The sequence below is a fragment of the Sitophilus oryzae genome, unplaced genomic scaffold (assembly GCF_002938485.1).
Source record: "Sitophilus oryzae breed Bouriz unplaced genomic scaffold, Soryzae_2.0 scaffold_1179_pilon_pilon, whole genome shotgun sequence".
Taxonomy (NCBI): Eukaryota; Metazoa; Arthropoda; class Insecta; order Coleoptera; family Curculionidae; genus Sitophilus; species Sitophilus oryzae.
Window position 1 is genome coordinate 2426460 of NW_022145814.1, and position 27374 is coordinate 2453833.

At 34.7% G+C, this 27374-nt stretch overlaps 1 protein-coding gene across 3 annotated transcripts in view; it reads left to right on the forward strand.

The window, feature by feature from the left end:
• Positions 1-27374, forward strand: part of LOC115891351 (dynamin-like) — a 93572-nt gene that overhangs the window by 9336 nt on the left and 56862 nt on the right. For all 3 annotated transcript variants that reach the window (XM_030911801.1, XM_030911802.1, XM_030911800.1), the window contains exons 2-4: positions 9095-9168; positions 11625-11774; positions 24204-24407. In XM_030911801.1, the coding sequence (XP_030767661.1) occupies positions 9095-9168; positions 11625-11774; positions 24204-24407 (428 nt within the window). The remainder of the gene's footprint in view (positions 1-9094; positions 9169-11624; positions 11775-24203; positions 24408-27374) is intronic.

Sequence of the window (27374 nt, forward strand, 5' to 3'; positions counted from 1 at the left end):
CGCCGGCTTTTATACCGACAGGTAAAGAACTCTAGAATAGTCCATAGATCGTTAGGTGCGTAGAGAAGGTTTTCGAATGTTCTCGTATGTACTAGTCCATTCCAGTGGGACTCGATTCTTCTCGAACGAATGAATCATTATGGTGTCTATTCTTTAATGCGATGTTAAGGTCATCTGAGGGCGGGACATCTAGTTAGGTTAGATCGAGTCCACACGGGTCCGCAACATTGCCCCTTTCTTAGGCACATGCTCGTCCCGAGATGTACACGGTGAATGAAGGTATTTGCAAAGCTGACCCCTGGTACATTGCGAAGTCTGGTAGAAATAGCAGTCTACAGTTTTCTCTCCCGATCTCAGCTTTGGGTTGTAGCAGCAAACGAGGATCTCGATTCCCGTAAATCTGAACAAGACTTCAATCATGTTCCGGATTGTACGCCAACTCAAACCATCGAGTCCACACGCCAGCTTCGGAATGGCTAATCGTGCAATGTTGTTGTTTAGCAGGGCTTCTCTCAGTTCAATCAGGGTCTTCCATAGATTGAGATAAGTCGGCTTACTCGGGGACCATTCCTTGGTGACCAGGTAGAAGATGTGCCTTGCTTGACCATGTGCATTGTCGGTTAGCCTCAAGACGCTTCCAACCTCTGGATCCTGTCGGCGTAGTTCTCCGACACGCCCAAACTTCTCATTGAACGTCGCAGCGATTCCTCTGGACATCCGCAAATCTCGAGCCACACAATGAGCGAGCGAATAATCAGGAGGCACGGAAAAGAGGTCTCGTTGATCTTCTTTGGTTACACCATAGCGAGCCTTCTCACTGCTGTTGTATCGGGCCATGAAATCGTCAAAGGACATCTCCGAATCAGGGGGATCAAAGCTGCAGGTTCTCACGGTCCCAGCACGATCTTCTATTTCGCCTTGGTAGGGGCTCAAACGGTTGAAATGGACTACCCTCGGTTTTCCTTTTGGCAATTTTCTGATACGGTATACGACGTCATTAATTCTATCCATGACTTCGTATGGCCCTTCCCACGAGGATTGTAGCTTCGGAGATAACCCACGACGTCTCTGCGGGTTATATAGCCACACCAACTTCCCTGGTTGGTATCCTCCATGCTCAGCTTGAATGTCGTAGTGTTCCTTCATTCGGTCACTAGCACTTTGAATATTTAGGCGGACTCTCTGATGAATGTCGTCCATCCTTTGACGTAGTGTGTGGACATAATCTTCTCCGGCGACTTCTTCTCCCGGTCGGCAACCAAATTTCAGATCACAGGGTAGGCGCACTTCCCGTCCCATAACGATGCTGGCTGGAGTTTGCCCTGTAGATTCTTGGACGGATGAACGGTAGGCCAACAGGAACAGGTGAAGAAATTTGTCCCAGTCTCTTTGGTGGTCAGAGACTACTTTGGCCAGATAACGGTTGATAGTTCTGTTCATGCGTTCAACCATCCCATCGGATTGTGGATGTAGAGCAGTCGTCCTGGTCTTGCGGATGTTCAGGACTTCACAGACGCCTTGGAACAGATTGGACTCAAAGTTTCTTCCCTGATCTGAATGAAGCTCCATGGGAACACCAAACCTGCAGATCCATTCTTTAACAAGGGCATCAGCAATCGTGGACGCTTCTTGATTTGGCAACGCGTAGGCCCATTTGCTGAAGTAATCCATTACTACCACAATGTATTTTTTGCCATCGTTCGTCTCCGGGAAAGGACCAGCCACGTCGATCGCTATTCGTTCGAAGGGACTGCCAACATTGTACTGGCGCATAGGGGCTTTACCACGCTTTTGTGGCCCATTGATGGCTGCGCAAATGTCACATTTCTTACACCAGGCCCTCGCATCTTCTTTGCAGTTCACCCAGTAGAACCGTTCACGCAGCTTGCCAAGTATCTTGGTAACACCAAGATGTCCACCGCTGGTTCCATTGTGAACTTCCTCCAAGACTTCTGGGATCCTCTTCTTTGGAATGACGATCTGCCTTCTCTCTTCTTGTCCCTCCGGTCTCTCGATCACACGACGAAGTAGTCCGTTATCTATTACCAAGGAATTCCACTGAGCCCAGTACGACTTTACGTTCGGCGAATATCTGCAAACTTCTTCCCACGTTGGTTTTTGGCCTGTGTTTTTCCAGTTAATTACTAAACCTAATTCTGGGTCACTGGTTTGGGCATTTGCAAGATCTTCGGGTTGCCAACTATCATTAACCACAGTTGTTCTTAGGAGTTTCACTTCTTTCTCTTCTGCTCGGGAACAATGCTTACAGTCCTTAGTGCAAGGTCTTCTGGAAAGTGCGTCGGCATTCCCATGGATTGCCCCAGCTCGATGTTCTGTGTCGAAGTCAAATTCTTGTAATCGTTCAATCCATCTACCTACCTGCCCTTCAGGATTCTTAAACTGCAACAGCCATTTCAAAGCAGCATGGTCTGTTCTTAACAAGAACTTTCTTCCATAGAGATACTTGTAGAAGTGTTCCACTGCTTTAACTACTGCTAGTAATTCTCGTCTGGTTACACAGTAGTTCCTTTCCGGTTTTGACAAGGTCTTACTAAAATAACCAATGACTTTTTCTTGACCATCCTGGATCTGAGACAGAACAGCGCCTAACGCAATATTGCTAGCGTCGGTATCCAATATAAAGTTTCCGTTGCCAAGAGGGTAGCTAAGTATGGGCGCACTAATCAGGGCCTTCTTCAATTTTCGGAATGCCTCGTCAGAATCTGAGTCCCAAGAGAAACGCCTCTCGCCTTCGGTAAGTCTGGTCAATGGTTTTGCGATGGTGGCGAAACCCTGTACATAGCGGCGATAGTATGTGCATAGTCCCAAAAAGCTTCGTAGTTCATGTTTATCTTTAGGTATTGGCCACTCTTCCACTGTCTTGGTCTTCTGTGGATCTACCGTAACTCCTTGGGAGGAGACTACATGTCCCAAGTAGTGTACCTTTTCTTGACACAGATGACATTTTTTGGGGCTAAGTTTCAAACCAGAGCTCCCTAGTCGCTTGAAAACTTCTTCCAAATTCTTCAGATGATCGTCAAAGGATTTCCCAACCACTATGATGTCATCCAGGTACACTAAACAGGTAGTCCAGGATAGTCCCTTTAACACAGACTCCATTAGTCTCTCAAAGGTAGCTGGCGCGTTGCACAATCCAAAAGGCATGACGGTAAATTGCCACAGTCCGGAGCCCACCGAGAACGCTGTCTTCTCTCTGTCTTTCGGCGCCATGTCGACTTGCCAATATCCACTCTTCAGATCTAACGTAGAGAATATCGTTGACCCCGCCAGCGTGTCTAGAGTATCGTCTATCCTCGGCAGGGGATAACTATCCTTCTTGGTAACATTATTGAGCTGCCGATAATCAACACAGAACCTGGTGGTACCGTCTTTCTTCTTTACTAGTACTACCGGCGATGTCCACGGGCTGTTAGATGGTTCGATGACACCCTCTTCTTTCATTTCTCGAAGGATTTTATCAGCTTCTTCACGTTTGGCGAGCGGAAGTCTTCTCGGATTTTGTTTGATTGGTCGTGCATCTCCGGTATCAATTTTGTGTTGTACTAAATTGGTACGACCTCTCTGTCCTGCTTCTCCTTTATCAAACACATCTTGATACTTGATTATCAGGTTTCTCAATTTTCTTCTATTTTCGGGAGATAATCCTTTAACGTTTACTAACTCCTTCACCATTTTGTCCGGAATTTTTGAAGTCGAAACTTTGGAGGCTTCCACGCTTCGAACGACTGAGGAGACCGAACAACAGTACCCTAAGAGGGTTCCCTTCTTCAAGGATACAGAATAATAATTCGTGTTCATTACTCTCACCGGTACAGTTTTCTTCGCTCGTAGCAGGGCTTTTCCAACAGCGATCCCTCGTCCTATTTCGCTGTCATGGTTCCTTGGCTCCAACAGAATAATACTCCCATTATTCATTTTACCTTCTAGGCAACCATCCAAAAATATCTCACAGCGCTCAGGGATCGAAACATCTTCTGCTACCACCACGCGAAGCGTCTCCTCACATTTTCGATGCAGAACCACTTCTTCTTCATTTATTTTCAAAATTCCTTGTTTGAGGTTTAGCTCAAAACCTCTAGTGGTCATGATGTCCATTCCGAGAATAAGTTCATCTTCGATGTCTGCTACTAACACTGGATGTTCAAAACTGGTGCTCCCAATAACAAAATTAAGGTTTACTTCTCCATGGACAGCAGCGGAGCCCCCCGTAGCAGTACGTAGTCGCCATTGTGTTGTTTTAACCTTCTTCGATGTTTTAAGAATGTCCGGTCTGATGATAGTTTTCGTCGCACCTGTATCCAACAGCATGGTCCGGAACTCTCCATCTACAAAACCATCCACAAAAATGCTGTTGAATTTGTGTTGTAGTGAGGCGACTTGAACAGTTTTCGTTGGGGCATGTTGGGTACAGGTCGACGTGTGCCCCTTCATTTCGACCCTTAGTAGTTTTCCGACATCGACGAAGCCGGTTCTTCGTTCTTCTCCTTACAACGGCTTCGCACGTGTCCCACCTGTCCGCAGTTCCAGCAACGAATCGGTCCCTTCTTGCCCATGTACTGGTCCATTACCTTCCGAACAATCCCTTCCACGGATTCGTCGGAACATTCGTCGATGGCCCGTACTCTTCCTAAAGACAGAGAACTTTGTTTCGCGGCCTCAAATTCTAGGGTACGTGCTAAAGCATCCACCAAGTGCGTTGGGTGGGCTAGGAGAAGTGCTTGTCTTGTCTCGTTGTCACGTAAGCCGTCGGAGAATGCCTGTACTGCCAACCGCTCCATAACATCCTCTGGCGTAGCAGGGTACGCAAGGCGAACGAGGCGGGCTACGTCGGCTTCAAACTCCTGCAGAGACTCATTTGACTTTTGAATGCGATTTTTTAGCTGGGAATGATAGACATGTTCCAAATGAGCTTGGCCGTACCTCATTTCTAAATGTCGTACCAATTGCTGATAATCTCCCTGTTCCGATGGTGACAGTGTCTGCAGGATATCAGTCGCATCTCCCCGCAGTGCGATAGTCAAAGCGGTAGCTTTTTCAGCGATTGTCCAGCCGTTTGCTCTCGCAGCGGCTTCAAATTGGCAAAAGTAGTTGGCCCAAGCGGTTTTTCCGTCAAACTGCGGAGGTTTCATAACTGATTTTGAGGTATACCTATTTTCGACTAGTTTCGGTCCCTCCGATGTTTCTTGACATTTTGGTGAATTTGACTTCGCTATTTCTTCTCTTAAAATTTCGATTTTTCTATTTACATCTTCCTCAATCTCTGTTATTTTGTCTTGTGTATCTGTTATCTTTTCTTCTAATTCCCTGGAATTTTCTGTTATCTATTCTTCTAAATTAAGTATTTTATTATTAAAGCTGGCCTGTATGTCTTTAGAATTTTCTGCGATCTTATCTTCTAAAATATTAATTAAATCCTGGGAATTTTCCATAATCTTATCTTTCAAACTGTCTTCTAAGTTAATTATTTTACTATTCAAATTGCCGTTTAAATTGTCTTGCAATTCCCGGGAATTTTCTGTAATTTTGTCATTCAAACTGTCTTCTAATTTTTGTAGGCACGAGTCAAGGTCACCTTCCAACTCAAAGCAAAATGTGTCAGGATCCTCACCTCCTCAATCAAAACGTCTCTCAGTCTGGCTTGCAAAATGCTTTTCTTTCCATCTGTCTCGCATTCCCTCTCTTCCAGTATGCATTTTAATTCCGACACTTTCAGGTCTTTCAATTTTTTTGGAGCCATCGTTAGTCTTTTTATTTTTCTAGTCTATCACACACGCCACACTTGACACCAATTGTTACGTTTTTCGTCGGTTGCGTGTGGATAGAAAGTCACAATTTATTTAAACACTATTTATTTAACACTAATTAACAAAAACAATAACGATAAAAGACTTATAGAACTATTTACAAACGATTTATAACTAAGAATTTATTTTGCATTTTAGCGCGTCAACTGCACTGGTATATTTATAACTGCCCCCTGTAGGCCACAGCCGCCGGCTTTTATACCGACAGGTAAAGAACTCTAGAATAGTCCATAGATCGTTAGGTGCGTAGAGTAGGTTTTCGAATGTTCTCGTATGTACTAGTCCATTCCAGTGGGACTCGCTTCTTGACGAACGAATGAATCATAACGGTGTCTATTCTTTAATGCGATGTTAAGGTCATCTGAGGGCGGGACATATAGTTAGATTAGGTCGAGTCCACACGGGTCCGCAACAGTATTATTAGAATTAAAATCAAAGTAAGTTAAATACGAGTAATTGACACCATTGTAAAAAGTCTACTTTTCACATTTATTTTAAGCTAGTTGACCAGAGTGACTCGACGAATTTCTTACCGCCTAAACAGTAAAGCGAAGAGAGAGTTTTTTACCAATCGTATGATATGGATGACTGATTGACCAAATGATCTGGCATAATTGAGACCAATCGATTTGATAATTGTTGTCATTTGTTCTCTATGAGTATTTTCTATATATTTCAATATCTTTCTAGATTCGAAATGCTATTTTCCCACTATTTTCCGTTAAATTACTATTTTGTAGTTATATCACCCATTTGAAGTGGACTTAAGTTGTCAATTGTAAAAGATAGCGCAGTTCCAAACCTAATTTATTTAAAAATAATTTTATGTATAATTTTTTCATTAATTTTTCTGATATTTTGATATTTACTTATAGATATTAACTTAGATATGGTGCCCGGTGGCGTAGAGGTACAGCTCACGTCTACCATTCAAAGATTGTGGGTTCCAATCGTACAGCCGGCATTTCATCAGCCGACTATTTTTAATAAAATAAAAATAGTTTGGGTACCTAGGTCGACTCAGCCTTAAATGAGTACCTGGGATTCATAATCCTGAAGTAATAATAGGTGGTCGAAGCGTAATGCACATTACCTTCCTTGTATACCGAACGGCTCTAGTATTGCAAGCTGTACCTTGCTACTCCCAAGGCGTTAAACGCTATATACGGGAGCTATTTTATTTATATTTACTTAGATCGTATACCAGTGTCGGTCGGCATTTCTGGCTTTCGGTACTGATTTTCGTTGTACCTACGAATGGCCCTGTCAATGCGCTCAATATACAAGCAAGTATATTCCACAGCGCATAAAGTCTAGCGCTGGGTTAAATATTAATATAATAAAATTGTCTCTCTCTCACTTATAAGATCTAGACAAGTAAAGAGGGGTAAGTAACAGTATATCAACTACAGTCGCGTCGTTAAAAGGCGATGTAGTAAAGAAAATAGAAAAGTCCAAACGTGGCAACTTTTTAGTTCAGTTTCTTAAAAGCTGTGGCGAAATAACCATACTTTTTTCAAGAGAAACATTTTTTATTTTATTTTCGGCCCTACCATTAATTATATATAAGATAAATAATAACCCCATACATTTTTCATAATATTTCATCTTCGAAAATGTTGAAAGTTTCGTCTAGAATTTACAACTCACCTTACATTATGTATATAGTCAAGTTTAAGCTTGCCAGTAGAGAAAATATTGGTCATGCAAATTTCTTTCACCATCGGATGCATACATTTTTAATATAATGTTGCCAAAGTCAGCGGTTTATGCAGGTGTATACATATAAAATGTAAAGTAACAAAATGTTGACAAAATTCTTAAAATCTTTTAATATTAGTGTAAAAAAAGGTATTACATTACTTTTTTATATAATTTTGAAAAAAATTATAAAATTATATAAAATTTTTTTAATTTTAAACAGAATTTAGAATTTATTTTCCATTACTAAAAAGAATATTTTATTGTAAATATTCACTGTCAATATACCGTGTGTTATTTAAAATCTTGTTTCGAACTCCTGTATTATGAAATTGGAAAATATTGTTTCGATCTGAAGGCGCGTACACGCGTACACACCAAAGAGATGTTAGCAATAACGATTCCAAACGTTATTATTATGCTTGTAAATGTTTTCAAACTTTCTCAACTTCTCCACAAAAGTGGCATTTATTTACAACAGTTGCTTGCAAACCAATCTGAACGCATCTATTGGGTTTTCGCCTGAATTTTTGCCTTGCGTCGTGTATTTTATTATTCACCTAAATGTAAATAATTTAAAATAAAAAACAAAGTTTGCGTCTATGGTTTTTTTGTAATAATGTTGCATTTAATAGAATAAAATAAACAAAACAAGGAACAGAAACAACATTTAGGTGTTTAATTTTTAAAAACGATGGTTTCTTTAAACCTTTGAGTTGTCGATTATTTAAAGACAATTTTTGAATAACCCGTGTTATTCAATAATTTAGGTTTTGATATCCCACTAGTGCCCAACAGTGTTTTCGTGGTTCTACTCGAGATTGTTTTATTTCTAAATTTTAAAAACAAAATTACAGATGCGCCTCTACCGAAAGCATACTGCAAATTCAAATAAACGCAAATCTTTTTAAGTACTGAAACTATACTGAAACATAGGGAAATCTGTTAAATTTTCTCTCTATTTTGCGATTTATTTGGATTTATCACATTTTAAAAATCTCCTTCGCCATTTCGTCAAGAATACTAATTAATTCTGCAATTTAATATGAGTTTCCATATAATTTCGACTTCCAAAAACACCGAGGACATCAAAAGTATAATATGATGAAAGAAAAAACGGTGTCAGCGATGGCTATGATATGAAGATCACTGTCATTTCATACGTAAAATTATATAGGGAATGTCATCGATCGTCATTTCCGAACCAACTGGACGCCATTTTGGACGTACGGTATCATAATAGGATACCTGTCTTTTTCATAAGGGTACACAATAATAATTAGTGCTCCTTTAACCTGTGCCGTCTTTATTCTATCCTGTATGTATTAAGGTTCTCTTTCCACTGCCGCCATTCGATTCAAATTACTCATTATTATTTTTAGTGACATTTTGAACATATGTGTATATCTGATCGGTATATGAAGCTGAAACTAAGGGTGTAAAATCTCAGCATATTTTTTACGGTTTAACACACTTGTTTTGCGTGTAATGTGTATCAACTTGTTGTTGTTTAGGTATACTTGACTTATTATATTATTTCGTGATGATGAATTTGTTTTTTGTTTCAGAGATTTTTTACCACGGGGAACTGGAATTGTGACACGAAGACCATTAATTTTGCAACTGATTCATTCTAAATATGGTAAATATTTAAGTACTGTAGTATTGAAATAATAATATATTCTTATCTTTATAATCGTTAATATACATATTATATGTATTAAATCTACATTATTATTGAGATTAAAATTAAAAAAAAAATCGAATACTAGCACTTATCATTTACTATTTAGTATTTTTTTAAAACAGTTATCAATATAGCAGTATAGTGATCGAAAGTGATCGCAAAAAAAGGCGTCAAACTGGCAATGTGGACTGGCAATCGATGATAATTTTGACGAAGTCAATCTCTAGACGTTATTTATTACTGGCGTTAAACTTATACAGGGTGAGTTTCCTACGATGTTCTCTATGGGTATCTCGGAAACTACTGGAGATAGAGAGTCGGTTAAATGGGGGAAAGAATTGCAGTTTTGTAGGGTCATAAATATGCGCCTTTCAGATTTTTGAAAAAATTCATGGCTTACTAGATATTTCGAAACAAAAACAAATTTTGGCTATTTTAAAAATGGTTCCTAATTCCATTATAATCTATTATAGACAAAAAAATTTCAGATAAACGTTGTAGATAATCACTACCCTAATGAGTCTGTGTTCTCCGATTTTTTCTAAAGCCTGTCATTTTTGACATATGACACAAACATGTTTTTTTTTAAATGGAAACCATAGTTGGCCATGACTTCATAAAAAGTGCAATTTTTTAAGTTTTTGAGCGAAATAAGCTATAATATGCTTTTTAAAAACACTAAATCACCACAATACACCAAAACACTTTTACTTTTACACTGGACGCGCGTTTCGCTAACCATGTTAGCATCATCAGCAGATGATTATAAACTGAAATAAAAATTTGCCACGCCCACTCGGTGCCCACTGAGCGAGTATATAAACGCTCAACTTGTAGATTGTACTTTATTTTATAATCATCTGCTGATGATGCTAACATGGTTAGCGAAACGCGCGTCCAGTGTAAAAGTAAAAGTGTTTTGGTGTATTGTGGTGATTTAGTGTTTTTATTTTGCTGTTTAACACCAAAGGTTCCAACCCTCAACTGTAATTAATATGCTTTTTTCACAAAATTACTGAGTTATATCCAATTCTTATCTTTCATGACTAATTTCACTTAGTTAGCCATGGAAACAAGTTCAATCGTCGCTGCTCTCAGAAATGTGAAATTGTCACATCCAAACTTAGTGTAGTAAATTAAAGTAAACAAAAATTGTAATTATGAATTTTTGAAATGAAATAAAGCGTGTAAGTAGAATTATTAGTTCAACTTTTCTTGGCCATAGAGTTTCGAGAATATGTTGACCGGCGAACGTTACTTACGTTTTTTAGAGAACGGTTTTAGAAGACATGTTGTTATCCCTTTTAGGTCTTTTTTATGCGGTATGGTTAACAACAAGGTTTACAAAAGAACTTATGAATTACGAGCGGCACTCGAAGAGGCGGTACAGGAGAAGTTTAATTAAGTCGATCGGTCGTTCTGTGAGAATAGCTAGAAATTCAGTTTTAAAAAGGTGCATTTATGTACTCAAAACAATGGCGGATTTTTTGAACATTTTCTAAAATAACTTAAGGTGTATGTAGTGATATTATTTTTTTAAGTTTTAGTTTGTGTAATGTAAATAATTGTAAAGAGCCGTTTAGTAATATATTTTGTCTTTTTATAAGTTATAAATCATAACAAAATAAGAACACCATGCCAACTAAATGAAATTAGTCAAGGAAGATAAGAATTGGCTGTAAGTCAGTAATTTTGTGAAAAAAAAAACATATTATAGTTGGTTAGGTTAGGTTGAAAAGTTTTATAAAATGGCGCTTTTTATGAAGTCATGGCCAACTATGGTTTCCATTTGAAAAAAACATATGTCTGTGTCATATATCAAAAATGATAGGCTTTAGAAAAAATCGGAGAACAAAGACTCATTAGGGTTATGATTATCTATAACTTTTATCTGAAAACTTTTTGTCTAAAATAGATTATAATGGAATTAGGGAAAATTTTTAAAATAGCCATAATTTGTTTATTTTTTCGAAATATCTAGTAAGCCATGAACTTTTTCAAAAATCTTAAAGGCGCATATTTATGACCCCACAAAACTGCAATTCTTTCCTCATTTAACCGACCCTCTATCTCCAGTAGTTTCCAAGATACCCAGAGAGAACATCGTAGGAAACTCATCCTGTAGAAAGGTTAAAATAGAATAGAATGTTTCCAGGCATACAAATCTATTTCTAAAAAAAATATTTTTTCTCGAATTTTAAACTACACCATTTAAAAATCATTTTTACCCAATATAAAAAAAAATGATAATCTACCTAATCCCAAAGGCAGTAAGCGCCAAGTACGGGCCAAGTAAATGATGTTTAGGGCTTGATCTCGCCAAATTTATTGATAGCCATTCCCCAGCCGTCTTTGACGTCGTTTTTTTTTTCGATCGAATGGCATTATAATATTCCTTTTTCTAATTTTAGAATATGCAGAGTTTCTACATAATAAAGGAGAAAAATATAGTGACTTTGACAAAGTTCGAAGAGAAATTGAAGCTGAAACAAATAGGGTAACTGGAGGAAACAAAGGAATTTCAAATATTCCAATCAATCTGAGGGTATATTCTCCAAATGGTATGTAATAAATCTTTTTAGTAGAATATGTTTATCATTATTTGTTATAAATAGAATAAAATAAATCGATAAAATATTAAAGAATACTATTTTACATAATGAGTGTTGTAAAAGATATATTAATCACGAATCGAAAAATTGCTCGCTAGCCGCTTATTGGGAAGTGGGAAATCAATTTGAAGTAGTCAAAATGTGTAAATTTATTTTCAACACTCATAGTATCATAAATATTATACACTCATAGTCAAATATACTTTTTTCTTGTCTACCAGTTATGGGTATTTTACCTTCCAAAAAAAAGCGGAATCTAAAAAATGTTATTCAAGAAGTCCGAATATAAAAGAAAATTATATTTATCACAACTTGATTGTGTGTCTTTTTCTATAACTAGGTAATAAAATAATTTAATGTCAAAATGTATTAGTTTATTTTGAATAAGTCCTAGTAGCATCTCTCAAATATATTTTTTTCTTGTTTACCAATTATAGGTCCATTTACCTTCCAAGAAAAAAGCGCTCTCTAAAAGAACTTATTTAGGAATTTTAGTCTGGGTCGAAAAGTAAAATAAAATTGGGTTTGTAAATTCATACATTTTTCTGTCGTGTACTAGGTAATTATTAGTATTTCAACTTCAAGAATAACACACCCCAAAAGTCTTTCGCAGTTTCACGAACATCTAAAAAAGTTAGTTTTAAGAAAACAAAAGAAGCAGAATACAAAAGTAAAACCAAAGCGAGATATTAAAAAAAATATTATATCTGCTACAATTTTTTGAAGCAACTTGTATATATATATATATATATATATATATATATATATATATATATATATATATATATATATATATATATATATATATATATATATATATATATATATATATATAAAATTATGGGATGGGGTTGCAGTCGGAAGGGAATGACAATACACTTTGTTAATTGTCAAAGCGTATTAATTCTTTGTCAAACCCTTCCGACTGCAACCCCACTAAATCCCAGATTTTCTTTCTCACTAGTCAGTCGAGACTACTTTCTGCTATATATATATATATATATATATATATATATATATATATATATATATATATATATATATATATATATATATATATATATATATATATATATATATATATATATATATATATATATATATATATATATATATATATATATATATATAAACAAAGGGAGTTATCGTGGAAACTATAAAAAACGAAGAAAGAAATTTATTGGGCAAGTCCACAGAAAGATTAGTCATGATACATGACTAAAACATGACTACCCGTAGACACTCAGTGTTTCTGCCTTCCGGCTTCATCAATACGGGAGGAATCAGCAACGATGAACTAGCGATCCTGAAAAAAGAGAAAGAAAAGGAGAAGCAAACGAGGCACAAAGGCGCCATTTGCAGCTGGTCCGGCAGTAGCTTACAATTTGAAGCGTTACTACCGAAACCGCCGCGGAGGCGTTCCAACACACCTCGCCGCTATCACCCTGGCCCAGAGAAAACAATAAACAAGGAAGTTATCGTGGAAACTATAAAAAAACGAAGAAAGAAATTTATTGGGCAAGTCCACAGAAAGATTAGTCATGATACATGACTAAAACATGACTACCCGTAGACACTCAGTGTTTCTGCCTTCCGGCTTCATCAATACGGGAGGAATCAGCAACGATGAACTAGCGATCCAAAAAGAGAAAGAAAAGGAGAAGCAAACGAGGCACAAAGGCGCCATTTGCAGCTGGTCCGGCAGTAGCTTACAATTTGAAGCGTTACTACCGAAACCGCCGCGGAGGCGTTCCAACACACCTCGCCGCTATCACCCTGGCCCAGAGAAAACAATAAACAAAGGAAGTTATCGTGGAAACTATAAAAAAACGAAGAAAGAATTTATTGGGCAAGTCCACAGAAAGATTAGTCATGATACATGACTAAAACATAGGAACGCCTCCGCGGCGGTTTCGGTAGTAACGCTTCAAATTGTAAGCTACTGCCGGACCAGCTGCAAATGGCGCCTTTGTGCCTCGTTTGCTTCTCCTTTTCTTTCTCTTTTTTCAGGATCGCTAGTTCATCGTTGCTGATTCCTCCCGTATTGATGAAGCCGGAAGGCAGAAACACTGAGTGTCTACGGGTAGTCATGTTTTAGTCATGTATCATGACTAATCTTTCTGTGGACTTGCCCAATAAATTCTTTCTATATATATATATATATATATATATATATATATATACTCAAAATATATTTCTTTAAATTTTCATTATATATAATTTGTTAAAATGTTGTTTTAACAATTTTTCGGAATTCTAAATTCAAATGAGTACGATAACTAATCATTCCAACTAATCAAAGTATTCTATGAAAATATAAATTCAATTAAGATCTTATCCATTATTTCTGTGTTTATATGATATAAAATAAGCGGAGGGAAGAGGATAAATAAAATTTTATTAAAGTGGCATAAGAAAATATATTTATAAAATAAACCATGCGTTCTGAATCTGGATGTTTTATATTTTGAATTATTGATATGATGAATTCATTAGTAATAAAATAGAAATAATGCAATGTTTTAGATAAAATACAGCGTGGTTAAAAACTTTTATGCTCAAGAGATTTTTCTATAATGACTATTCTTATTGAAAACCGAAAACCGAAAGTTAATTGTTTAAAGCAAAAAAAAATATTTTTAACTATCAAATTTTACTTCATCATAAAATTTTTAGATCGTCTGGTATGACTTTCATGATCGAAAATTGATTTGAGATCATCGAAGTAGTTTGCGCACGAGACAACAAAAATATTTTTCTATACACGCCGAAATATATCTTTTATGGCGTTACCTCCAGAAATACCGGAAGTTGACAGCAACTCTCTTATTTTAAATGAGTACCCCCATTTTTTATTACATACTTAAATTTTCTGTAAAATTTTATGAACTTTGATATCAAACACTCTATACCAAACATTAACCGTTTTTGAGAAAAAAAAATTAAAATCTTTGGACGAAAAAAACTACTTGTCAAAAAATTTTGTATAGCCTAAAAGTAAATGTTAATGATTACTACAGCCACTGTGACATAAAGAGAAAACATGTGGCTATCTATTTCAAAAATTAAATTGTTCAAATGTCATTAATAATCGCGGTAGCTGTCATGGAATTGAGCGATTAAAAAATTATCATAAATCATTTTGTTCAAATGGACACCCACTTTTTTATTTCACTAATGAAAAGGTTTTTCAATTCGTTACTTTTTAACAATACATGTTCCTATACCTAAAATAAATCGTTTTTGTGCAAAAAATCTCCGAGCTAGATATTGTAGTTTCCTAGAAACTTCTAATGCATGCTCAGTCTGGGACACTCTGTATACCATCGACCCCACATATTTCACACATACGTCTACAACGGGTTTTTCGTGATAAAAAATGTTGAAAATTTTCTATTTAACAAAATCAATTAAAAATATAATATTTCGATAATGTGGCAATACATGTTTTTTTTCAATTGGAAGTGTTATAAACAAAAATTATGTCCCAAGAATGGAAAATATATTTCGAAAAACTTTATAACTCATCAGAAACTAAGGCATCAACACAGCAAATACATAGCGAAAATGTTAACTGACCCCAAATTTGGACCAATCTTAAGGAGAAAATACAGAAAATGGCAGCAAAATTAAAAAAATAGACAAGCTTTAGGCATAGATGAAATAAAGGAATGACGGAATGATCAAATATGGGGGTGATACATTACTAGTAGACCTACAGCTGAGAAGCAAATAAGTCACGTCATCGGGTACAAAAGATTCGAGTTTTTTGGATGAAAGTACTTTATATGTATATCCTAAAACCGGCCGTCTGCCGGGACCCAGCGGTCAACTTCACAAATGACAACTTGTCAAAAAGGCCAAAATCTGATTTTAGTCACGTTATTAGTACATGTATCAAAATTGTACAGTGTGTAAGGTAAGATAGATATATATCTATTTTGGCCGGCAGACGCCGATATTCGGTCGCGTATGTCGAGCAGACGCCCGCCGCGACGCTTAAAATTTGACGTAGGTCACGTCATGTGGTACAAAGGCAAATTTGGTCTTAAATGAAAGGTATTTATGTACAGAATACGGAAATATTTTTTAAAATTCTGCAGACGGTCAACAACAAACTGCAGACGCTTTAGAAAATTTATAACTTGGTATTATATTAACATGATACAATGATACAATTTTTGATACAAAAATTTATTAACAAAATAAGTCATTCTGGCGAGATTACAAGGATAAACGAACACTTAATAACAACAAAATGAAAACATAATCATCAAAAAAACATACCTACAATAAAACAGATACAAAACTTTGTAACATGTAGAAGCTCAGGTAGCTATTAGATAGCCAATACTTCTTGTCATAAAATATAAACTCAAACTATATGGCATGGGTACATCTCTAAACCTAATCGAAACACCTAAATCTAATCAAACAACACGTAAAATAAAAACTATAACCTAAAGATATAAACAGGTACCAAGTTGAACAACCAAATAGAAACATTTAGCATTTAAAAATATATGGGATCGGTACATTCCTAAACCTAATTGAAACACCTAAATCTAATAAAAAAACACGTAAAGTTAAAAATTAAACGTAAAAATATAAACAGGTACCAAGTTGAAAAACCAAATAGGAACTTTTAGCAATTAAAAATAAAAAACACACAAAATACGTAAACTATAATTATTGACAACCCACTTATTTAAGAGTCTAGGGATGCTTCAAACTATAACTATACAAATCATGTATTAAAAAGTATAAAAATAATTTCTATTGCTCATTGCTCATCATCAGAAGAATCATGGTATATATCTTCGTTTTCATCGTCGATATTCTGGACAGTATCTGGCAAAATTATATAATTTAGGCAAGCAGGGACTTTAGGACCGTCAAACCAAATCGGCGAAAACTTATTATTATTTAAAGTCCAACTATTCTTCATAAGATTATAAAATGTAGGTTCCGTTTGGGTTGCGTTGTTCCATATTGCATAAATTTGATTCATACTCTTAACTTTAAATAATAATACGTTTTTGCATGGTGGCAACATCGTACTATCAAAATTTTTGAAATTTTTGGAAAGGACTTTGATTTGGTTTGGGGACTGTAAAAAATATCGAACCGAGCGTCATTAATATTGGACAAACTTTGTTTTCCGTAGATTGCACAGATAAACCTTTCCACGGATTCAATTTGCTCTTTGGAAATGGTCGCATTACAGCCAAATGTACCAAATACTTTTTGTAATTTCAGGTACTTCTTAAGTATACCAACCGGTTTTAGCTTCTCTCTTCTAGAAAAGGAAGCGGTATAGTCACATCCTGTAAGAGCTCATTGCAAAGGCCGGTAAAGATTTGCACATCCTGGCCCCTTTATAATTTGTTAAAAATTGCATGTACGTCAACAAATCTACATGTATTTTTAGATGCAACTCCAGCTTCCATCCATACATTTACATTTTTGTTAATTTTATGTAGATTTCCTAGGAAATACTTAGGTATCAATAATTTCCTTTTGCATATGCCCTTCGACAATAGTAAATTTAACCTCGTTAATTTCACACCTGTTAGATTATTTAAACATTAAGAAATCGGAAGATACAAGTAATGGTTGCCTGTCACATGTAGTTAGGAAGGACAACCTTGCTTTAAAATCAGTCAATTGATATAGACAATTTGACTGACAAGCAGTGTCCGTTTAGGTTTAACGCAGACATGTTTACAAAAAATAACTATTTTATTTTGTAGATTTTTCTTGCAGTTCAGTGGCGAAATACCCATAAAGGATTTTTTTGGAGAGATGAATTTTTATAGACAATTTATTTAATATATCTACAGGAAAATCCGCTACTGAAAAAAATAAAGATTATTTACTAAACATATCATCTATCGGAGACAATGGGAGAGACAGCTTTATTCATGAATGTTCATTGCATTCACAAAGATTTGAAGCTACCATCAAGCGACAGGAAATATTTACGTTTGCTTCAGAAAATAAGGTAAAATTGAAGAAAGAAAATGGAAATGTTATTGAAGTTCGGTTTGAGCACAATTTAGTTAGTCGAATATTAGCGTTATCTTTAGAGAATAAAATAGATCTTCCAACTATCCTATCTTTACCATTAACACCATTTCCACTTTCACTGTGTCACATAGATGGTAGAATTAATGAAACGGACAAATATAGTCTTTTCAAAGCTCCTGAAAGCTTTTCACATCTCTTGAAAGAGAGGTAACTGCCACTCCACCGAGTCATATTGACTGTACTATAAATGACGGGTTTTATTTGCTTTATTTACTAGGAGAAACGCCAGAAACATTTGGCAAATTAGCTGCACATATATTAAAAAAATTGCCAACACAATGGTAATGAAATTCACATAGTGTTTGATAAGTTTATAAAACCATCCATAAAAGATATCGAGCGCGATAAAAGAGCAAATTTATATGAAAGAAGTACGCAATTCCTAATTCAGGGTTCTGAACAACAATGCCCATCAGATTTTATGAAAGCAATGCGAAACGATAATTTTAAACAGTCCTTGATCAAATTTTTGTACGATTTTTGGCAAAATGATATGTTCGTTGAAATTATAAGTAGGTAATAAAGTTATATATGCCAATTACAATGACGAATGTTACAAATTTACTGTCGTCGAAGGGCATATGCAAAGGGAAATTATTGATAACTTTAAGTGTTTTCATGAAGAAGCTGACAGCCGAATAATATAGGTATCATTTATCAAAAATTGCTGAAAATACTAATGTGGTAGTTCGTGGCGCTGACGCTGACATACTTATAATTCTCCTAGGAAATCTACATAAAATTGGCAAAAATGTAAATGTATGGATGGAAGCTGGAGTTGCATCTAAAAATATATGTAGATTTGTTGACCTACATGCAATTTTTAACAAATTTGGGCCCAGATTCATTCTCTTACAGGATGTGACTCTACCGCTTTCTTTTCCAGAAAAGGGAAGCTAAAACCGTTCGGTATACTTAAGAAGGACCAGAAATTACAACAAGTATTTGGTACATTTGGCTGTAATGCGACCATTTCCAAAGAGCAAATTGAATCTGTGGAAAGGTTTATCTGTGAAATCTACGAAAAACAAAGTTTGTCCAATATTAATGACGCTCGGTTCGATATTTTTTACAGTCACCAAACCAAATCAAAGTCCTTTCCAAAATCTCAAAAATTTTGATAGTACGATGTTGCCACCGTGCAAAAACGTATTATTATTTAAAGTTAAGAGAATGAATCAAATTTATGCAATATGGAACAACGCAACCGAAACGGAACCAAAATTTTATGATCCTATGAAGAATGGTTGGACTTAAATAATAAGTTTCGCCGATTTGGTTTGGCGGTCCTAAAGTCCCTGCTTTACTAAATGATATAATTTTGCCAGATACTGTCCAGAATATCGACGATGAAAAGGAAGATATATACCATGATTCTTCTGATGATGAGCAATGAGCAATAGAAATTATTTTTATACTTTTTAATACATGATTTGTATCGTTATAGTTTGAAGCACCCCTATAGACTCTTAAATAAGTAGATTCTCAATAATTATAGTTTACGTATTTTGTGTGTTTTTTATTTTTAATTGCTAAAAGTTCCTATTTGGTTGTTCAACTTGGTACCTGTTTATATTTTTACGTTTAATTTTTAACCTTAAGTGTTTTTTTTATTAGATTTAGGTGTTTCAATTAGGTTTAGGAATGTACCGATGCCATATATTTTTAAATGCTAAATGTTTCTATTTGGTTGTTCAACTTGGTACCTGTTTATATCTTTAGGTTATATTTTTTATTTTACGTGTTATTTGATTAGATTTAGGTATTTCGATTAGGTTTAGAGATGTACCTATGCCATATAGTTTGAATTTATATTTTATGACAAAAATTATTCACTACTTAATAGCTACCTGAGCTTCTATATGTTACAAAGGTTTGTACCTGTTTTATTGTAGGTATGTTTTTTTGATGATTATGGTGTCATTTTGTGGTTATTAAAGGTTTGTTCTCACAGCGTGTTCCCAACATGTTTGTGACTTCTTCCAAACCGGTGTTAATGCGCAGGTCTCAAATAATGCAGTTTCTTGTCGATTTCAAACATGTTTCAAACTGTCTGTGTGAACAGCGAATCCCCTACTCTTCTTTTTTGATCTAATAATACCACTAATTTTAACTCCTACGTAATACCGAATAAAGAAGAAAACGAACAGGGAATTAGCAAAAGACATCTTTTAATGTTTTTGGTTTTGTTCTTTTTAATGTTTTAATGTTTTTGGTTTTGTTCTTTTTAATGTTTTAATGTTTTGTAATTCTGATTCTTGGGCCTGACCCGTTCCTCCATCAGCTCTTCTAGGTCTGTGTCCGTATCCGAAAATTCGGACGCCTCAGATTCTTCGGAAGATTTTAAATCGCTCATTTCTTTTCTTTACTTTTTGAAGAATAAAACACTAAACAAAAACAACACACGTTTTGTAGGTTAAGTTTACCAATTAATGACGTCGGGTCGCAATACGCATGCGCCGGATACTTTACTTGCAAAAGATCCGCGAACAGGTCTGACTGTCAGCTAACAATCAGAATTTTCTGTGCGAACAGCGTACTGTTGGTTGGAAACCAATCAAACATTTCTGTGCGAACGCGTTTTACCCTATTGCGCATGATTATCTGTTGGAAATATGTTTCTTACAATTGTGAGAACAAACCTTAAGTGTTCTTTATCCTTGTAACCTCGCCAGAATTACTCAGTTTGTCAAAAAAAAATTGTATCAAAAATTGTATCATTGTATCATGTTAATATAATACCAAATTATAAATTTTCTAAAGCGTCTGCAGTTTGTTGTTGACCGTCTGCAGAATTTTAAAAAATATTTTCGTATTCTATACATAAATACCTTTTATTTAAGCCCAAATTTGCCTTTGTACCACATGACGTGACTTACGTCAAATTTTAGGCGTCGCGGCGGGCGTCTGCTCGGCATACGCGACCGAATATCGGCGTCTGCCGGCCAAAATAGATATATATCTATCTTACCTTACACACTGTACAATTTTGATACATGTACTAATAACGTGACTAAAATCAGATTTTGGCCTTTTTGACAAGTTGTCATTTGTGAAGTTGACCGCTGGGTCCCGGCAGACGGTCGGTTTTAGGATATACATATAAAGTACTTTCATCCAAAAAACTCGAACCTTTTGTACCCGATGACGTGACTTATTTGCTTCTCCGCCGTAGGTCTATAGCTGAATTACACATTCTCTTTAACAATATACTTACAGACAAGAATATACCAATTAAAAAAAGCATCTCAATACCAATTTTTTAAAAAGGAGCAAAACCAGATCCACGAAATTGTCGAGGTATCAGCTTGGCGAGTGCTGTACAAAAACTGTTTACTAAAATTTTAGCAGAAGAAGTGTAATGTCAACCAGAAATTGTGAAGAACAGCAAGGATTTAGAAATAACAGGTTTGCAATAGATGCCATATTTATCATTCGCCAAATAACCGACAAGCCATAGGTTTTAATATATAAGACAGCTTTTATGTGCCTCATTGATCTTATCCAGGCATTTAATAGAGTCCAATTAACTGATGTCATAACCCTACCGTAAAAAAGGAGAATTCACTCGAAAATAATAAAGTAATCGAAGAGCTAAATACCGAGAACTATACATAGGTACCTATGTAAAAGCGGCCAATAAACTAAGGCAGAAAAACACCTGTGACAACTGGAATCAGAAAAGGAGTTAGTTTAAGCCCAGTCCTGCTGAAGCCCAGTTTAACATCATAATGAAAGAAATCATAAATGAAGTAAAGCAAGCTGGGAGAGGATATCAACTGGGAGATAAAAAAGAAAAATAATATGCTATGCTCACGGTGCAGTAATCATATCTGAAGACGAAGATAGCTTACAAAAGCTTCTATATAAGTTGCTAATGCAAATATCCGTAAAAAAAATCCCTTACAGTATCTAAAGAGCCTAAAAGATATGCAAGCTCGCGATCTGTAATCAGAGTGTAGAATAAGTGATGTCACTGAAACATTTAGGGGAGATACGGTATGATCGAAAAAAATGGCGTCCAGTTGGCTTGGAAATGACGATCGATGACATTTTCCATATAATTTTACGTATAAAATGACAGCGATCTTCATGATTGAAGATTTGAAGATTTTCGAAATTTGAAAAAACAATCAAAACGAAGAAGAAATTTTCTAAAAAAAGATCCAGCTCCCGGAACTGTAGCTCAAATATTTATATTACTTTTTTTTCACCCCCACTTTTTTTCACTTAATTGTAAATAACTTTAGTAATTTTTTTCACCGCCTTTTCGGACTTTTCCTAAAACTTTCTAGGTGACAATATGAATCGAAAGACACCACATTCGTAATTTTCGGAGAATTTGACTGAAAAATTTTACTAAAAATGGTACATGTGAACCAGACTATAGGATCGGAAAAGAAGTAAAGAAATAAGAGAAACATTTAAAATATAGGATGTAGAAAGATGGGTAAGAAACAAGGGAAGGGACTAGAGAGTCCATGTGGACAGAATGCCAAATGACTGGTTAGCAAAAATTGCTGAGAAACAATCTACCGCATCCGTCTGGACGACCACCTATAAGATAGTATGAAAGCTGTTCTTCATCATGCTATCTGTTCCTAGGGAACCCTTGAAAAAAACACAGGACTTAATCTTTACTTGCGAAGAAGAAGACTTATGGAAGTGAAAAAATAAATAAAAAATAAAAAATGATCTCTTTTAAAACAATAATTTATTTTTTTGATGCATATCGAATTTTGGACATATACAATTATTTATAGACCAAGTAAGACTCACTTTGTGTAATAATAATATAAAATTAACATTAAGTTTTGATTTTAAATTCTGACAAAATATATCGTGCCACTTTGTATATTGTAGTCAATAGGCTTAGTGCATTCTCCGCCGGTGCTGCCACCATCGGAAAATATCGTAAACAATCGGTATATATACAAATACATGGGTTTAAATAGCGAGAATACTAAAAAGTTTATATAATAATTCTTCTAAAAGTGTTAGGAAGTATAATTTATAAAAATTAAAAATAAAAAAGTGAATATTTTGATATCTTCAGAAGATCTACCTACCATTTCCAATTCATCTTCCGGGGAAACGATTTGATTGTATTATTTTATATTTATATAATTTATTTTATATTATTTTTATTATTTTATTGAGCATTTAATTTTCCGTATGTCATGTTTTACGCCACGTCATTGTTAGGTTTTAAAGCTAACGAATATTGTAACCATGAACAGGTTAAACATTCAAAAAAACAGCCGGATTTGAAATTAGTTTAAATAAATTGTGTTCAAATGTCCAAAACAAAAATAAATATATGTATTAAGTGTGGCACCTCATTGTACTCAGGAGATTGAGTTCTTTCAAAACATGTAATAAAAAATACAGGTCCGTATTTAAAGAAATTAAGTTGGACTCTCACAAATTATCAGCTAATTTGAAAATTTAAAAATACTATCAGATAGCCTTAATAAAGTGGCTACGGGAATGTGCAATTTGTTTTTTTTTAATAATTGTAATAATTTGATTTTCTAAAAGTAACGATAGGAAAATTTAAAATTCATTTTCGAATTTTTTTTTCAAAAAACTCAGCAATCCTTGAAATTTTTTTGATGTCATCTTGGTGAACAACCCAAAGCGCAACTTTGCCCCAATTTAACCATGTTCGTATCTATTACGGTTGCCAAGATACCAATACTCGTAACTCGAATTTGTAGCACCCTGTATACCAAAAATATATTACATTTTTTTCATAGCAACTATTAAAATTGCCTTATATCTATCAAAAATAGTAAATAAAATAGTACTTTAACCGCAAGGGTAGATTAAATGATACTTTAACAACGAGGATAGGTTAAACACTTTATTTCTTCTCGCATGTTCTTTAATTGCTTCCATTTTTGATTTATTTTGTATTCCATTTCATAAGTTATTCGGTATTTAAATGCAAGTAGTTTGGATATGGCGTTTGTCGCCTCAGCCTGAATATCTGTTGGTAATTTACTTATTTCGTTTTGAGCCATTTCTAGCTCCAATTCAATCAGCAATCGACACGAAAGAGAATTAAAAAATATTGACTCAAAACTGACAACTAACAGCTTTATATATTTGTCAAATTCCATAGAAACCAACGCCAACCCAGCACATTATTTTTTCTACTCGTAATACATTCTTTGAAATAATAATTTCTGAATATTTTTTAAAACGTAACTCGCTATGGAAAGAATATTGTTTTATATACGACGTCTTGTATAAAAAATAACTATATTTTTCTTTCAATTTCAGTTCTAAATTTGACACTTATCGACTTGCCAGGCATGACGAAGATTCCCATTGGCGATCAGCCCCCCGACATCGAAATCCAAATAAGGAAAATGATTCTGGAATACATAAGCAAGGAATCCTGTTTAATATTAGCCGTTACGCCGGCAAATTCCGATTTGGCCAATTCTGATGCACTCCAGATAGCCAGAGAAGTTGATCCCCAAGGTAATGCGCTGGTCGGCGGTTTAGAGAAATATTTGCAAGCTTCGGCGTTGCGGTCGAGTCCGAAACTACTACACAGTACACTCGTTGTTTAATGCTATTTACATATTTAGGAATTTTCTCTCTTCGCTTTATAATTGGGAGGGGATATTGTTACGCTTGTAAAACGATACGTTATGCATTTAAAAGTACAATATCATCAACCATAAAAGTTTTAACACGTTAGAACTGTGAATAAAAATATTAAGGAGGAGCAGATCAAAAAACTTAGGTCGAGCGCAGGGGCGGATCCTGGGTTCGGGAAAGGGGGGGGGGTTAGGTACATACCCCAGAGCCGTTTGACAAAATAATAATATCGTATTACTTGACTGAACTCAAAGGGGGACCTTGAGCCCCCGAACCAACCAGTGCCGTTCTAATTTTATTCAAAACGTGTAAAAACATAATGTAGGGTAGATACAGTAATTAGTTGTTTTATTTTACGTCGTCAATAACTGTTAGTAGTTATTAAAATTGTTATAAAAATATACAGGGTGTTCCAAAAAACATGTACCATCTTTCGTGGGGAGATTTCTCACGTAAAAATAAGATTTATTTTTCATATCAACATAGGTCCGATTCTGCTTTGTTTCGTAGCTCCAGGGTGTTAGTCTTAATATTTTTTTCGATTTATTATAATTTTCTTCCAAGTACTTTTAGCGTTTCGAATGAAATTTTGAGGATAAAAGTTAGTATAAATGCACACATAACACATTTTAAAGCTAAAAAGTGTCGGCATATTCACCAGGGACGTACATATGGGTTATTACTGGAATATTTTTCTAAAAAAAGCATGTACGCTACTGACTTTTTTTTCTCTTCTTAGCGAAATAGTGTAAGCAATTTAATGCCGATTAGATGTAGTCTCTTGATATCTTGTCGATTTCGGCCTCCTTGATGAGATAAACGGAATTTTATTAATTTGTCTTGATCCTAGTCTAACAGCAACCTTTAAAAAAATTCCTCATCAAAAAATATAAAATAAGTTCCTATAAACATGGGTATGGAAATGCATGGTTTTAGAGTTACAGGATATTAAAATTTTTCAAAATTAGTTTTTTTTTGTAATTATCTTAAATACCAATATTTTTTTATTTGAAATTGCTGTAGGTTGGACTAATAGTAATAATAACTAATAGCAATAAAATTTAATAGTAAATTAGGTAAAATATACAATCTATTAATTTTATTTTAATTTTAATTTTATTAATTGTGATTAATAAAATTGCGTTTATCTCATCAATGAGGCCGTATTCGACAAAATATCAAGAGATAGCTTTTAATTGGCATTAAACGACCTACACAATTTTGATATCAAAAGAAAAAGTCAGTAGCGCAGCAAAAACATAAACAAAAATAAATCTTATATTTTACGTGAGAAATCTCCCCACGAGAGATGGCACATGTTTTTGAAACACACGGTATAATTCTAATAAAAATAGATAAGTTATAATAATTATAGACCATAAGTAAGAGGCATACTAAATGCCAAAATAACAAAACAGTTATGAGCATATTTCTAACCGAATCTCTATCATAGATTTGGTGCATTCTCCGCCGGTGCTGCCACCATCGGAGAATATCGTAAACTAGTATATACAAATACACGGGTCATAGCGATTCTACGAAAAAATTATTATTTAATTATACTAAAAGTGTTAGGAAGTATAATTTGTGAAAATTCTAAAAATAAAAATACCAATATTTTTTTATTTGAAATTGCTGTAGGTTGGACTAATAGTAATAATAACTAATAGCAATAAAATTTAATAGTAAATTAGGTAAAATATACAATCTATTAATTTTATTTTAATTTTAATTTTATTAATTGTGATTAATAAAATTGCGTTTATCTCATCAATGAGGCCGTATTCGACAAAATATCAAGAGATAGCTTTTAATTGGCATTAAACGACCTACACAATTTTGATATCAAAAGAAAAAAAGTCAGTAGCGCAGCAAAACATAAACAAAAATAAATCTTATTTTTACGTGAGAAATCTCCCCACGAGAGATGGCACATGTTTTTGAAACACACGGTATAATTCTAATAAAAATAGATAAGTTATAATAATTATAGACCATAAGTAAGAGGCATACTAAATGCCAAAATAACAAAACAGTTATGAGCATATTTCTAACCGAATCTCTATCATAGATTTGGTGCATTCTCCGCCGGTGCTGCCACCATCGGAGAATATCGTAAACTAGTATATACAAATACACGGGTCATAGCGATTCTACGAAAAAATTATTATTTAATTATACTAAAAGTGTTAGGAAGTATAATTTGTGAAAATTCTAAAAATAAAAATAAAAAAGTAAATATTTTGATATCTTCAGAAGGTCTAACTAAAATAGAGAAAACGGATTTATAACGACAAGATTTTATAGTTATAAACTGACAAAAAATATGTTTTCCTACTACGACCTACGAGTACTTATTTGTTTCGTGTCCAATCAGAATGTTAAACACGATGATATAAAACGTTAAGAACAAAATAATAAAAAACGTTAATTCTGATAAAACGACAGCTATTGATAGTCATACCATTGTCAAAAACAATAATTATATTATTCACATATCTACTTAAACTATACTTTGGATAATAGATGCAACTTTACTGGAAAAAAACCTTAAAGCGTCTCATAAATATATTTATTCAAATAAGAGCGAATGAATAACCCATTACTTTTCCTTCCTGTTATTCGGAAAAGTTGTTAAATTGAAAGGCATTTTGTTTCACGCAGAGCGACGCGACGTGAGCTCAATACATTCTAAAGGCGGATTTCTACCAAACAGACAAAATCACGGCAAAAGAGACATTCCGTACTTTTCAACAAAACAGCAACTGGACCTTTCAAAATGAGAAATATTTTGGAGATTTGAGCTTGGCGACTTTTTTTTCAACAACGAAAAGTTCTGTCACT